This window comes from Oncorhynchus clarkii, unplaced genomic scaffold (genome assembly GCF_045791955.1).
Source record: "Oncorhynchus clarkii lewisi isolate Uvic-CL-2024 unplaced genomic scaffold, UVic_Ocla_1.0 unplaced_contig_13575_pilon_pilon, whole genome shotgun sequence".
NCBI classification, from domain to species: Eukaryota; Metazoa; Chordata; class Actinopteri; order Salmoniformes; family Salmonidae; genus Oncorhynchus; species Oncorhynchus clarkii.
This window is the reverse complement of record NW_027258335.1, coordinates 1-13,123: the sequence shown is the minus strand read 5'-3', so window position 1 is coordinate 13,123 and position 13,123 is coordinate 1. Positions and strand designations below refer to the sequence as shown.

General features: G+C 43.1%; 1 protein-coding gene across 1 annotated transcript; it reads left to right on the top strand.

The window, feature by feature from the left end:
* Positions 1–1,271: 1,271 nt before the first annotated feature.
* Positions 1,272–11,399, top strand: LOC139396695 (uncharacterized; the record flags this gene model as incomplete). Its single annotated transcript, XM_071143643.1, has 16 exons — positions 1,272–1,277; positions 1,630–1,773; positions 2,288–2,449; positions 2,589–2,688; positions 2,816–3,036; positions 3,686–3,842; positions 4,043–4,254; positions 4,553–4,673; positions 4,994–5,190; positions 5,305–5,419; positions 5,627–5,796; positions 5,892–5,989; positions 6,151–6,281; positions 6,610–6,799; positions 11,049–11,190; positions 11,299–11,399. Coding segments are annotated over exons 1-16 (2,267 nt in total), but the record flags the coding sequence as incomplete, so codon positions are not given.
* Between the last annotated feature and the right edge of the window lie 1,724 nt (positions 11,400–13,123).

Here is a 13,123-nt window from a genome sequence, read left to right as displayed (position 1 = left end):
TGGGCTACAATTGTAGACGGTTGGGTAATTATGCGTTTCACCTGTGAAAGGCTGTTGTGCTGCTAATGAGGGAGTTCTATTAACCTGAGCCGAGATGCACCGGTCCATGGCCCCTGACATGAATGGATAAAAGCGGTGAGGGCGGAGCACCCTTCTAAAATTGAACAGTAGCCTTACATTTAGGGTTTTGTCCTAACACTACACAGCTGATTCAGATTAACAAAGCTGGATGATTATTTGAATCAGATTTGTAGGGCTAGGGGAATAAAAAGAAAATGTGCAGCCCTTTGGGGTTCAGGTGACTGAGTGTGGGAAGCCTTTGTCATAGGGTAGAAGTTGCATACCCCTGGGCTGTAGGCTGCACACTTTGGGTCAAATATCAGGTTCTGTAGCTGTGTATTTTATCGGAACAAATCTGTTCTACAATGAGTATTTTCCTTAGCTCAGGGTAAGTAGTAGCAGGCCTAGGAGAGTCTTATGCGACGCAAACATTTGAGTTGTGTTCTTCCTCCTTTTTAATCAATCATAATTTGTCAAATACCTTACAGGTTGTTTTGCCTATTGATGGCAGCTGTGGGCATACAAGCACACCAGCCACATTCTATAAGTATGCATTTTGCACCCTGCAAATTTAAGCACTAAGCGTTTGACAATATTTTATTTTTAACTAACCTTTCCTATTCCAGATGACCTCAACGCTGAATGCCTTGGTAACGTTATTCGTTTGAGTGTCGCTCCTCTTTTTGAAGAGGTTGATGCTGTCTTCAGTGAGTTTGCCTCTTTATGATTCTCTTTCTCTCCTTTCATAATTCATGGCTTGATATTGCTTGTCAACTATTGTGTTCACACCATCTCCATCCCTTCCAGATGACACACAAATCATAAACCTGACGCCTGGCCTTGCTACTCAGTGTGGATTCAGCTTTAAATTTGACCCCATGGGGAATGCCATGTTTTTTGCTTCTCTTCAAAACTGCTTTTCCCAAAACATGGTAACCCTAAGAACTGTAGCGTTTGCTTGTACTTCAAATGGACATTTGCCTTTCGTGTCACTGCATTTGCAACTCGTACTGTAGCAATGTAATTTTATTTACCTTTGACATGGAGTCATGCTGAGACCAGGCTCTTTTGCAGATGAGCCCTGTATACACAAAGATACAAGTCAATATTTGCATCACTAGATGGAAATAATTAAACACATTCTTCAGTAAAAAGGTCCTCAATAAGCCTGAGTTGTTGCCGTAGAGGTGCTAATACATACAATTTAGCGCATGGAGGTTATTAGAAGTACGGTTCCAGAAACATCGACGCAGTTTGACTTAACTCTGTGGATATCAAAAGGATCTCCATTGTTAGCCACCCCTGGGTCTGGGTCTCTTACCTCTTAGTTAACGATGACGTAAGGTACCGCAGAAGTTTATGGAGGGCTTTCAGAGGGCCAGCCAACTTTCTGATACAGACTGCAGTGATGTGAACTATTGAGCTCTTCTCCTGTAGTGTGGCTTCAATACAGTGGCAGCTGCATTCATATAGCCAATTTTGCCACAGTCTATAACTTGCATGAATGTCACCTGAATTTAGTTTTTTGCAATATAGTGAAGGCTTTTTTCTCTTCCCCCTTCATTTTAGGATGATAAGATGTTCAGCTTGGTCATGCAGTTCAGGCTGCCAGGAAACCACATGACTGAAGACCCTGTGTATAGAGTGGGAAAAACTTGTAGCTACACCCCCTGGACCTCCCGAGAGATTCTGTGTGACCGCAACTACATGGAGGCAAGTGAGCAGAGCATGCCCCAATGGACATGTTTACAGTCGCGCTTGTCGTACTGCCTGTATAAATGATCTGTCTTAGAGCTACAACTGTCCAGTGTTTTCACTTCTTCTGCAACACAACCTAGAGGTCTTGACTCTCAATTCCACTCGCCTCTTCAAAATGCACATAGGAGAACTTTAGAGGTGAGGAATTTTGGCCTATTCTCAATGCATTTAAGGAGGGGAGTGGACAGATTGAGAACTGGCCCTTGATTTCCTATTGTATGGGAGGGAGAAAATGCATAGGGAATAATGGCCTTCTCTAGGTGTCTGTCAGAAGGACTCTTCCAGACATCCAAACCGTCCCCGAACAGACCACTGGGGGCCCGAAAGCAAAGGGCGGCAACTTCCGTAGAGGAGCTGAGGTAGCCATATTTCAGTTTCTGTAATTTCACTACAACATGACAGGATGGCGCTAAACAATGTGCGTTTGTTGACAATTTTGTTTAATTCATGTTTCCATTTCCTGAGACAGGCTGTTGCTTCAGGATACAAAATGACAGCAGTCGTCTTTAGTCCTAGCAAGAATGTCATGAATGTGGATGAGGTCCAAAGAAAGGGCTATGCAATAGCCAACACTCCCACACGGCTGGTGTTAAGAAGCCCTCATAATGCAGAGGAGACATACCTCCAGAATGTAAGCTGACCTCCATGAACTGGGTCATGTTCAGTAGAGCAAACATTTGGAAACGGTGGCCCTACCTGAACTCTGCAACATATTGTTAATACGGTGTGCCCTACTGAACATGGCCCTGATGTGGTTGCCCCCTGAACAGGTAGCTGGGGTTCCGATGCGGGTGCTCTCAACCTCAACCTTCTTTGAGCAGAAGTGGCTGGTTACTCGAGTAGATGCCACAGCTGTTTGTCCAACACCAGGTTGAGTGTAATAATTTAAGATCCTATAAGCCCAGTTCTTAATTGGCTCCAGACAAGACTTTCATGTAGTGTTCAGTTGGGAAAATGTTCTGTTTTGATGTGCCCTTGGCTTCTTGTTTCACTGCAGAGGCAGTGGCCTTTACTCCAGAAGTGATCACCTGGTACATGCCCAAGCACATAGACCCACTTTTCTCCTCTGATGCCTTCACCATGTTGGAGGTGTACATGGGAATTGACGCTAAGAGGCTGGACACTGAGGAAATGGCTGCCAGAAACTACTCTGTTTTAGTCACAGAGGCTCATATTATTGTTGAAATTCCGGTGGGGGCGGTTGGCGGCTATTTCAAGGTCCGCATTGGATTAGTAAAATGTTCCTGTTTAATTTCTGTCTTATTTGTAGAGCCCTTTTTACTACAGCAGTTGTCAGTGCTTTGCAGTAACCCTTTGCCATCTCTCATGGGTAAACTCCTAGAAAGGTTGTCTTGTGTAAAATGTTTCTTATTGAGCAATTGTCTGCTTAATCAATGGATTACAATGGATTGCAGAATTGTGTGAATTTTGCATGAAATTACATTTAAACATACTCTACCGCTTGTCTTTGCAGTTTGTCCTTTAGCCGCTTGAAATTTGAGACCAAATATCCACACTAAAGTATTGTTTACCTGACTTTTTAGGTAGCCGGTAGCTTTGCCACTGTCAACTGAATGCAAGGAACACTCGGCTGCTGTTTACATATTGTGCAAGTGTTTACTTTACGTGTCAGTTGCTCTGAAAATGCACACCGCCGGAAATGCAAGTTGACAACCATACACCTACCAGCTCTCTAAAGTCTGGTAACCAATACTTTCCTTTGGATATTTTGTCTTAAATTACGAGCGGCAAAAAGACAAGCGGTAGAATAATTGTATTTAACAGTCTGGCTCATAAGGAACATTTACCTTTTTTTGCACTCCAATTGTGTATTACAGCCTGACTGCATCACTCGTCTCCCTTACAGAGCCATATTCAGGATGACCAGTACTTTGTCACTTACACCATTGAGCCCATGCTTGAGTTGCTGTGGATCGAGGAGGTCGCACACGAGGACACCAGCTATAAAGTCCTCTTCCCTATCACAACACCTCTGATGGCCAGGCCTCCACAAGTTCGCAACTGTGAGTCTGGTTTAGTTAAATAGTGCCTATGGTAATTTGGGATGCCTGGGTTGTTCATTAGGCACAAAACAGAAGGAAATGTACTGAAACGGGGAGGCAATACCTGGACTTACCCAATAACAAATGTAAATGTTCAACTTCCATTGTACCGCATTTCAAAATGTTTTCCTTTGTTTGCCAATGAACAGACACGCCCTTAGACACAGTTCCTGAGCAGGCAGTGTTTGTGCTTGAGTTGGGGACCTTCAACCTTGATGTGGAGCTGCTGAACATCACCTTTCCCACCATGGTGCTAACTGTTGCAGAGTGCAACGCCAGGGGTTTCAATGTTCGGGAGCAGAGATCCCCGGACAACACCTTGAAGACCTTCAGGCTGGAGGTGCCCTTCTCAGACCCGGTGGTCTTCAAGGAGGTGTGTTTCTGTTAAATGCAAAGCCACACGCAGTGATTTGTACATGCCCTAATAAGTGGGCCACCAACAAAATATAAATAATGGCACAGATGTATTTTGTATCCCTCATTTACTCAAGTGTTTCCACTATTTTGGCAGTTGTGTGCATTTGATGTAGAGGAATGAGGGCAACGTTACTTTAAGTAAATAGTTTGTTTTAATAGTACCCATATGTACTTAGTTGTCAGTTGATGTTGAATAGCGTTCTGTTACAACAATAATGCTGCCCAATTGACCGATGCTTTTAACTTCACTACAGAGAAGGGCGGAACAAGGTGTCACAACCTTCACTCTTCAGCTGATCTACGGCCTGGTCATCTTTCCAGAGTACGCGCCTTTCTCTCACTCTGCCGTTGTGGACGCTGTACTGCTGGACATTGGTATGTCTCTGGACTACTCCAAACTACTGTTGAATGGTTTCCTCTCGTTAATGATTGCCCTGAAAGGAAATTGGCAGTGAAAGCCCAACTAGCCATACTGTAGGGTTTTCCTATGCGGTCTCTCTACAAAGAAAATGTTAAGCTTTAGAGTAGTTGGACCCAGTTGTCCTGTTCCTGATTTGCCAGGATCGTTTTTATTCAGTCCCACCGTAGCAAAACATTTTGCAATCTAAACAAGGGTTTCGTCTTGGACAAGTTCAAGTAGTACCTTCCTGTTTTTTGTGCTTAATTAATGAACACAACCCTGTTTGTCCTTGTAGTGCCACCTTCAGTCACTGGCAACTGTGATCAGGAGAACTTCCACATCACTGTGGACTACAGGAACCAAGAGCCCTTTTTTGTGGTCTTGGTTGGCAAGCGGCTGCTTAACCATGAGTTTGCTCAACAGTATTTAACAGAGGGCGACACAGACTTCACCATCACGTTGCCCTTCTCTTCGCCGGACGCAGTGTTTGAGGTACGACTCTCTCCCAAAACATGTTAACCTAAATTGCTGCAGCTAGCCTCGCTTTCCTTACCCTGTGTACATGCATACAATATTGGACTAATGAACTCTCCCATTGGTTCCCAGTCAGTTCACTCGTCCTCTGTCAGGAGCAGACTGGATGTGGCTCTGTTGAATCCTTACAACAACATGACCATCAAATACTTTTCCCTGGCTTGCAGCTTCCTCAAAACGCTGACTGGTTGGTTCTCAAACAATTACTTCTGATAAATAGTCGTTTAACATGGTTACCAAACCTGGGTTCCTTGCAAATACTGTGAGTCTAATAGTAGTGCCAGATGGGCATGGTTTGCACTTTTGGTGCTATTCCATTGGTTCTACTGTGCTCGGCAAGCTCAATAAGTGTAACAAATACAGAACCCAGGTCTTTTGCTCCCCTACCTCCAAGAGTGTTTCTCTAACGGAACGATGACTGCGCTGGCGGTGAAGGTGGAGTCTGCTCCCGGTCTGAACCCCGGTCAGCTGACCCTGAGCGACCCCGCCTGTGGTCCCACCTACAGTGACGATCGCGTCGCCTACTTCCACTTCACTGTGAACTCCTGTGGCACCACCAGGAAGGTAAAATGACTATTACCCTGAGGTGATGGGTACTGTGTATTTACGGACTGTTTGCTTCTGCAGGCTGTAATAAGCAATTCCCCTCTACTACATAGTTTATCAACAATGTCATGCTGTATGAGAACGAAATCTCCTTGCCAGATGAACTTGAGGTGAAGCGGAATGCCACGACGTCTTCAGAGGAGGAATATCAGTAAGTGCATTACGCATCACAATTGTAGCTGTTATAGGGCATTTTTTTTCTTCACCAATTGCTCAATACTTTGTATACAGGGAAAATGGGCCTCTACTACCAGTGTCCACTCCACTGCTTGAAGTTTCCCCTATTGAAGTTGCTCACATCCCTCTTTTTAGGTTAAAGGTTTCCTGCTACTATGTGGCCAACATCACTCGCACATTGGCCTTCCTGACCAGGCCGCGTGACAACGAGCCTTTTGCCGCGACTGGGACGGGTCGGCTAATGGTCAGAATGAGACTCGCTCAGGGTAAGCGTGCACAAATTCAGAATTTCAACTTGACCCCTAGCCTCTAAAAGTATCTTGGAAGGTCTCCTTTACAAAACCATTCCCAAAAATCTAAGCCTTATGATATTCCTCTTGCTTTCTGAGATCTACAGGTGTGGCTATGGAGTAACGGTGAGGTGCGGATTTGGGAATTTGTTAGAAGCCTCTGGTGGGGGGTGGGTAGTGTTTGCTATAAATGGCTTGTGTTCATCGGGGCACAACAGGATATGATAAACGAGCATTTCTTAATGGACAAGTTCAGATGGTGCCCACTGAACACGACCCCCGGTTGTCTTGTTCTGTGTTCCAGACGCCTCGTATAACACGTTCCACCAGGAGGAGGACTATCCAGTGGTGAGGTACCTGAGACAGCCTCTGCACTTTGAGGTGGAGCTGACCACGTCCTCTGATCCCAAGGTAGCGCTGGTGCTTGACCACTGCTGGGCCACCCTCAACGAAGACCGCGACTCCCGACCCCGGTGGAATCTCATCATTAATGGGTAACATGTTGTTTTTGGGCCTAAACAAGTGTTATTACACAGGTGTGGTTCCTGAGTAATTAGCAACCTATCATGCTTGGCAGGCCATTTACTTTGGCTACCGTGGCTATGCCCCCATCCATAGGTCGAGTGGTCACAATGCTTAAAAACGATGTGAGCCATGTGCGGTCTGTCACCAGATCTCCACCCAATTTAACACTTATGAGAGAATCTGGCGCGTGTTATCGCTGAGTAATCCCTGCAGTGTATCATTGGAGCTGCATCAAACGACTCTAAACCGCATTGTCTGAAAAGCATCTAAGAAATGTTTTGTACTGATGAGAAATAAAGGTCTTCACAACTTTATTCCACCTTTGCTTGTAAAACATATAAATGTTAACGTTATCTAGTCTAAATAACAGGTTGACTTGTCTAGTTTCTAGTAATCTAGTTTAGAAAGTATGGAGTCCATGTTTGTCAAGCAAGAACTCCTAGAATGCTGTTCACTGCGCCCGTTGCCTGAGATCTTAACTCAGTTTGGCCACTTCAGCATGTGACTAATCTTTGTACTTGTTACGGCGTACACATGACAAGTAGTTTACAGGTAACTATTCCAAAAGCCAATTGTTGTCACCTCCCCAAATACAACCGTAGCACGAAAGCTAAACAGAGTTGCAAGATATAGCACAATCCATTATTGGGGGTTAAGTCCTTGGGGGAAGGTATTGTGAAGAGGATGATGCAGGAAATATTACTAAGATCTGGGAATTTATCAACAATAAATGGCGGAAGACAGTTTCTCTAAGCTATATACCCCTGGAAAGGGGGGGGTCTGATCTGGCAACCCTGAGGTACCATAGTTTACACTCTGATGCCGTGTTCAAATCAACTAACGATTTCAGTGCATTCAAGACAATGGGGTACTCCAGTTGCGATCACCATAAGTCTGACATGCGTGTACATGAACCTGACTGCATTGTATGGCGTTGGCATTAGCTCATATTCAGTACCAACTTCAAGTGTTTTACACACGTGTCCATTACAATCTAGGCAAGAATCAGAATGCATTAATAAAACGCTGAGTACATTATACTAACGGTACGCTACAGCAGAAACGACAACACGTTACACAGAAAATAAGACACTTTGATAGGCATGTTCACAGTTAATTGTAATGAAGGCAATAAATGTGCAAGGACTGTATACTTGATCTGGGGAAGTGCTTGGGCTTTCTTTTGAAGGAAAGTTTGTCCAGCTCATTAAATTCTCAAATCGAAATGGTCTGCAACAGTGAAATGGGCGCCCTTTGTGAATGAGGCAAAATTAATGTTGAAACGGCCTATAGAAAAATCGCCTTGGACTGAGGTCAGCGCGGGTTGAATGTTGGAACGGTGAGTGCATTCTGACCACGTGCATAAAATCAACTCCCACTGGGGCGACTGTTTAAGATATTTGGAACTTGTGTGTGAAAAGGTTAATGTTGGCATTACCTACACCTTTTTACTCAATGTTATCCTTTTGGTTTGCTACAGTTCAGTGTTGTGCCAAGCTGATGGTCAGTCGACTGGAAATCAAGAGCGGCTGGCAAGCTTGGCTTGCCTTTCCGGTTGGTTTCAAACAACTGCTCTTAACACTGACTGAATAGTTGTTGGGTTTGGGTTGAATTCAGGCACAAGTGACCTCTTGTGTTTAAATCAGTTATTGCACTAAACCTAAAGGATGGTTCAGATGCCTGTGCAGCATGGATGTTTGAAACTGAATAGGATCAGTTGACAGGATCCCCAGAAGTTGATGCCACTTTCAATGGAATTTCCTGTCCTAGAGGAATGCGCTAATTTGGAGTTTCTAAACATGAACAAATACCACGGTCAAGTGTAGCAGCGTCTTGCTAACCTTATTTAGCTAGCTAATGTTCGTATTAAAAAAATGTTACTAAATTTTTGATTTGGGTGAGCACTTTTCCACAGATGGACACGCTGGCCTAATTTTTATCTCAAGAATTTAAATTGGGTTACTATTGAAAGATGACTTATTTTTCCTACATTGTAATGGGCTACAATGACTGACCATGATTATGCACGCTGCAAATGACACTTTATTTTGCGGGTGCCTTTTCAGTATCTGGATGCATGTTACACCAAGCATTGTAGTGAAGCAACTTTATTGGTCAAAACCATTCATTTGGGGGATCGGTTTGCAAATGCTATCAAATCACGCAATTTTACCATTTTTATGAAATGGTATCAAACCTAAATTTGGCAATGTGGACACGGAGTAACTTTACAGCTGTTTATTAAATCAGCAGTGTCATAGCAGTTTTTTAAAAAACAAGCTGAAAATGTTTTGTAGATCATAGGAAAAGACAACATTCACATGGCTGTGCACAAAATGGGTAGTTCAGATTTGTCACTTCAGCTGCAACTATCTTGATGGTCAGGATTTTGCACAGCGTCTGTCAGCTCAAGTGGATTTGTACTGGTGTGGGCGTTTGTCTCAATGTAACGTCTTCAGATTTCACAAATTCCTTTTTGCTAATATTGGGCAGTTAAACAGTAAAGGATAAACCTCCCAAAGATGCAAATAAAAAAAGTAGGCCTTAACTGTCAATGCATAGGTTACTTTGTATAGTAGCGCTGCGCCCTTCACAAGTCTTCCACGTGTGAATCCGATGCCGTGGGTGTAGAATTTATTTTGTGTGACCAATTTTTCCAACAGCGGAAAAATTGCTCTGGCGCATTGCATGAAATTCTTGTTTAAAATGAAGTACTTGTGTTGAAAAATATGATTTCCTTGATGGTATCATCTATTCGGCAACTTTGGTTAAACCACGGTCAATTGATCAATATTCAGGTCGCCTGTGGTCTTAAAATTCTGGATAATTTAGAATTTTAAGAACCATTTAGAGGGACGTTTCACCTCATGTCAATGGAATCGAATATTCATGTTTGACATCCGTCATTTAACAAGCCATTGCAGTAGACCAAAATAAATATTGTTGACGGAAAGCCCAATTTCTGTTCTTTAAAATAAAATAAAAACGTACTAAATCAGATTCATCCAGGTCTGATGGGCCAAAAGATCAGAAATGACAAACCACTGTCGTGACCTTGAATTATCTGAGGACTGTTTAATTGTTAGGCGACTCTAAATGAATCATGTTAGGATTTGGGGTGCCGAGGAAGCGGTTTTAAAGTTACCGTCTCCCGACTTAAACTCTAGACGGTAGAAATCTATTAAATTGATAGTGAACTTATGAACCATTACATCGTATCCTCCTTGCAGCTGCAGAAACCCCAGCCTTATGATTCAGTACTATACAAGTTGGTTTAATTGAATTACTAGCTAACTAAATAACACAGGCTAAACACACAGGTGACACAATATGACGGCTTGTTACAAGGTATCTCCCCCCCCCGTTCCGTAAGGGACACTTATCGTTGATACGTTTTTGAACACACGAACCGGCACCAGCTTGGAGTAAAAGCATGAATGTATTTGTATTTGTGGGATGCCGCTGTGGAAAGGCTTGTCTTCTCTCTGATTGGCTACATGAGGTCACAATGTCGTTGGTTGTCCGTGGCTCCAATGACTAGTCTTGAACAGAACTACAGGATGGATTATCCTTTCACTCGTTCTGGAAGATGGGCTAATCAACCCTGTCACTGATTCCTCAGTGGGTGATGAGTAGGATGGTTTGGATATAGTAGCAGAATGGTCCCACTTAAGTTCATTTTTCTAGGTACTTGTGAGTTTAGGAAAGTTCTGAACGTGTAGCTTGCGCCTCACGGTTTTCTGGTCTAATGTTAATTTCTATTACCATTCCTCTTATGCACTCTGGCCGCCGGGGACGCTTCTGTCAGTCTGACCCGCTCTGATGTCCCTTGTGGCATGGCTACTTACTATGCACAACATTGAACACTATGAACAATATTTCTAACATAAGACTGGTCAGATTAGCTATAGAAAATGAATGTCATATTGGTTTTTATTTTGTGATTTTTACTAGAAACCTGCTCACTCTACAGGTAGGAAGTCTCGAGCCTTTACATTGTACATGAAATATGTTTTTTCAAGACAAAGGTGATTTTTGTTGGGGAGAGCCTGTTGGCAAAAACATTACTTTAGTTCATACTGGAGGGGGAGAAAGAACCCACTTTTGCTGTAAATTGATCTGATCCTCACAGGGCAGTCATGACACCACCACAAGACTTCGTACACAAGGCGGTTGGGGTTTTCTTGTTCCTAACTTAGTCCCTCTCTCCACTGGCAGCTGTGAGAACCCCGAGGATCCATACCGTGTTGTCTTCCACCCGGTGGTAGCTGACGCCAGGGTCCACTTCCCCCCTCACGTCAAACGCTTTGAGGCCTATATGTTTTCCTTCGCCGAGGATGCGGTTGAGCCGAGTGGCCAGGTAACAAAGTTCACCCAACAATCTTTATTGGTTAATTTTGTTTGAGTGGCAATCATCCCTTTAAAAAAATAAATAAAACATCTGACACATCAAATCTTTGATTCCTAGGTCTTTGTCCATTGTGATGTGGTCATCTGTGATGCCAGTAGTCCGTCTGGCGGCCCCTGTAGTGGACAATGTGTGAATCAGGACAACCCGAAAAGAGGTAGGTCTTGTTTTATGCTTTTCAGACCCTGGCAGACCATAACTGAACTAATAGGTTCTCTCTCAACAGGTAAACGACATGTCAAAGACCTCTTTGAGGAGCGTCATTTATATGTTTCTTCTGGATACATTCTTTGGGTGTAATGTCTCTTTCTAACATGTCAAATAAAGTGTTCTATATAAAACAATCCTAACCGTTGGAGCTACCTTAATTGTATCTGATTTGCATTTAACACCATGTCGTAGGCTTGTCATCTGACATGTATCAATCAACCTTTTTGTAAGCATGGAACTCTGAACCATCCACCGGAGGGTGATGAGTGTTGCACACCAATTTCCCGTCTAGGACAAACAATGGGAAATGAAACAAAAGCTTTCCAATGTCCAGTAGGATGAAATGACTCAATGTTATAGCAGATGGTGGTTTGCCAAAGTGAAACCAGCAGGGCTGTGGTTGGATGCAGTGTTGGTAATTTTCAACTGAAATTACAACTTTCCTTTACCTTTACCTTTCCTTTAGCTTGGTTTCCATCCAAATTTGGACATTTCTTCTTTAATGATATGCATGTCAATCTCTCATGGCTCAAATGGGAAGAGCTTGACTTCATCGCTACTTGTTTGTGTAAGAAGTGTTGACAAGCTGAATGTACCGAGGTGTCTGTTTTTTAAAACTACTAGCGCACAGCTCGGACACCCATGCATTCCCCATAAGACATCTCTTCACAATCTCCAAGCCCGAACTACGAAGGTAGAGCCATGAATACGCTGCAATCTATTCCGCATCAGGATAAGATTTCAACACACACCGTACGGAACAGCGGGGACTGAAGACACTCCTTTAAAAGTTGTGAGCTTGCACCGCGGGACGGCTTCATTGCTCCAGACCACCACAAGGGGGAGTTGGCGCAATCATTATGCATTTGGGTCCCAAGGCTTTGATGACCAAAGACTAATTTTGACACCAGCCACCCTTGCTTTGTGGCGCTCAACGAAGATTGCTGACAAAACAGATGGAAGTTGTCTTAACGAGTCAAGCAAATGTACAATTTGAGAGGAATGTGATAATGTAGAGACACGGCTATATTTTTTTTGTCAAAGTTAAATTACAAATCTCTATTTAGCAAGTTCAGACTAAGAAGTGTTAGGAGAATGAATTTGTCTTTCAGGGACTCCTGAGAACCAACAAACCAGGATGTCTTGTGAAACAGTGGCTGTAAAGAATCTAGCTGGCTAAAGCATTGACTGCACAATTGTACGCTTGCCTTGCAATGCAGCTGAAGTAACATGGCTAGCTATTTACTTGCTGGAGTCGGATTAAAAATAACTGTTGCCGCTCTGGGTATGGACCCTAAAGTAGTTCTGAACTAATATTCATACCAATCAATGAACCTCAAGTCTGAATGGCATTAAGGACGCCTAGAGTAGAATATACCTTTTGTGCCAAGGATGCAAGACCTATCTACACATGTATTTTAGTTATTACCACGTATGAGATTCCCATATTGTAGCCTGTACATTGAATATATTCACTGACCATGTACTCTTCCTTGGCAAATAAAGGTGTGGTCCAGGTATGACAGACACTTTCAGTCATATCAAACGATACGGTGTCTGCATGTATGTATTACAATTATACACTTCAGTGTTTACTGCTCCTGGGATATCAATGATTACACATTGTAACTATACAACAGACTAAACATGATTGATTTGTAATTCATATATACAG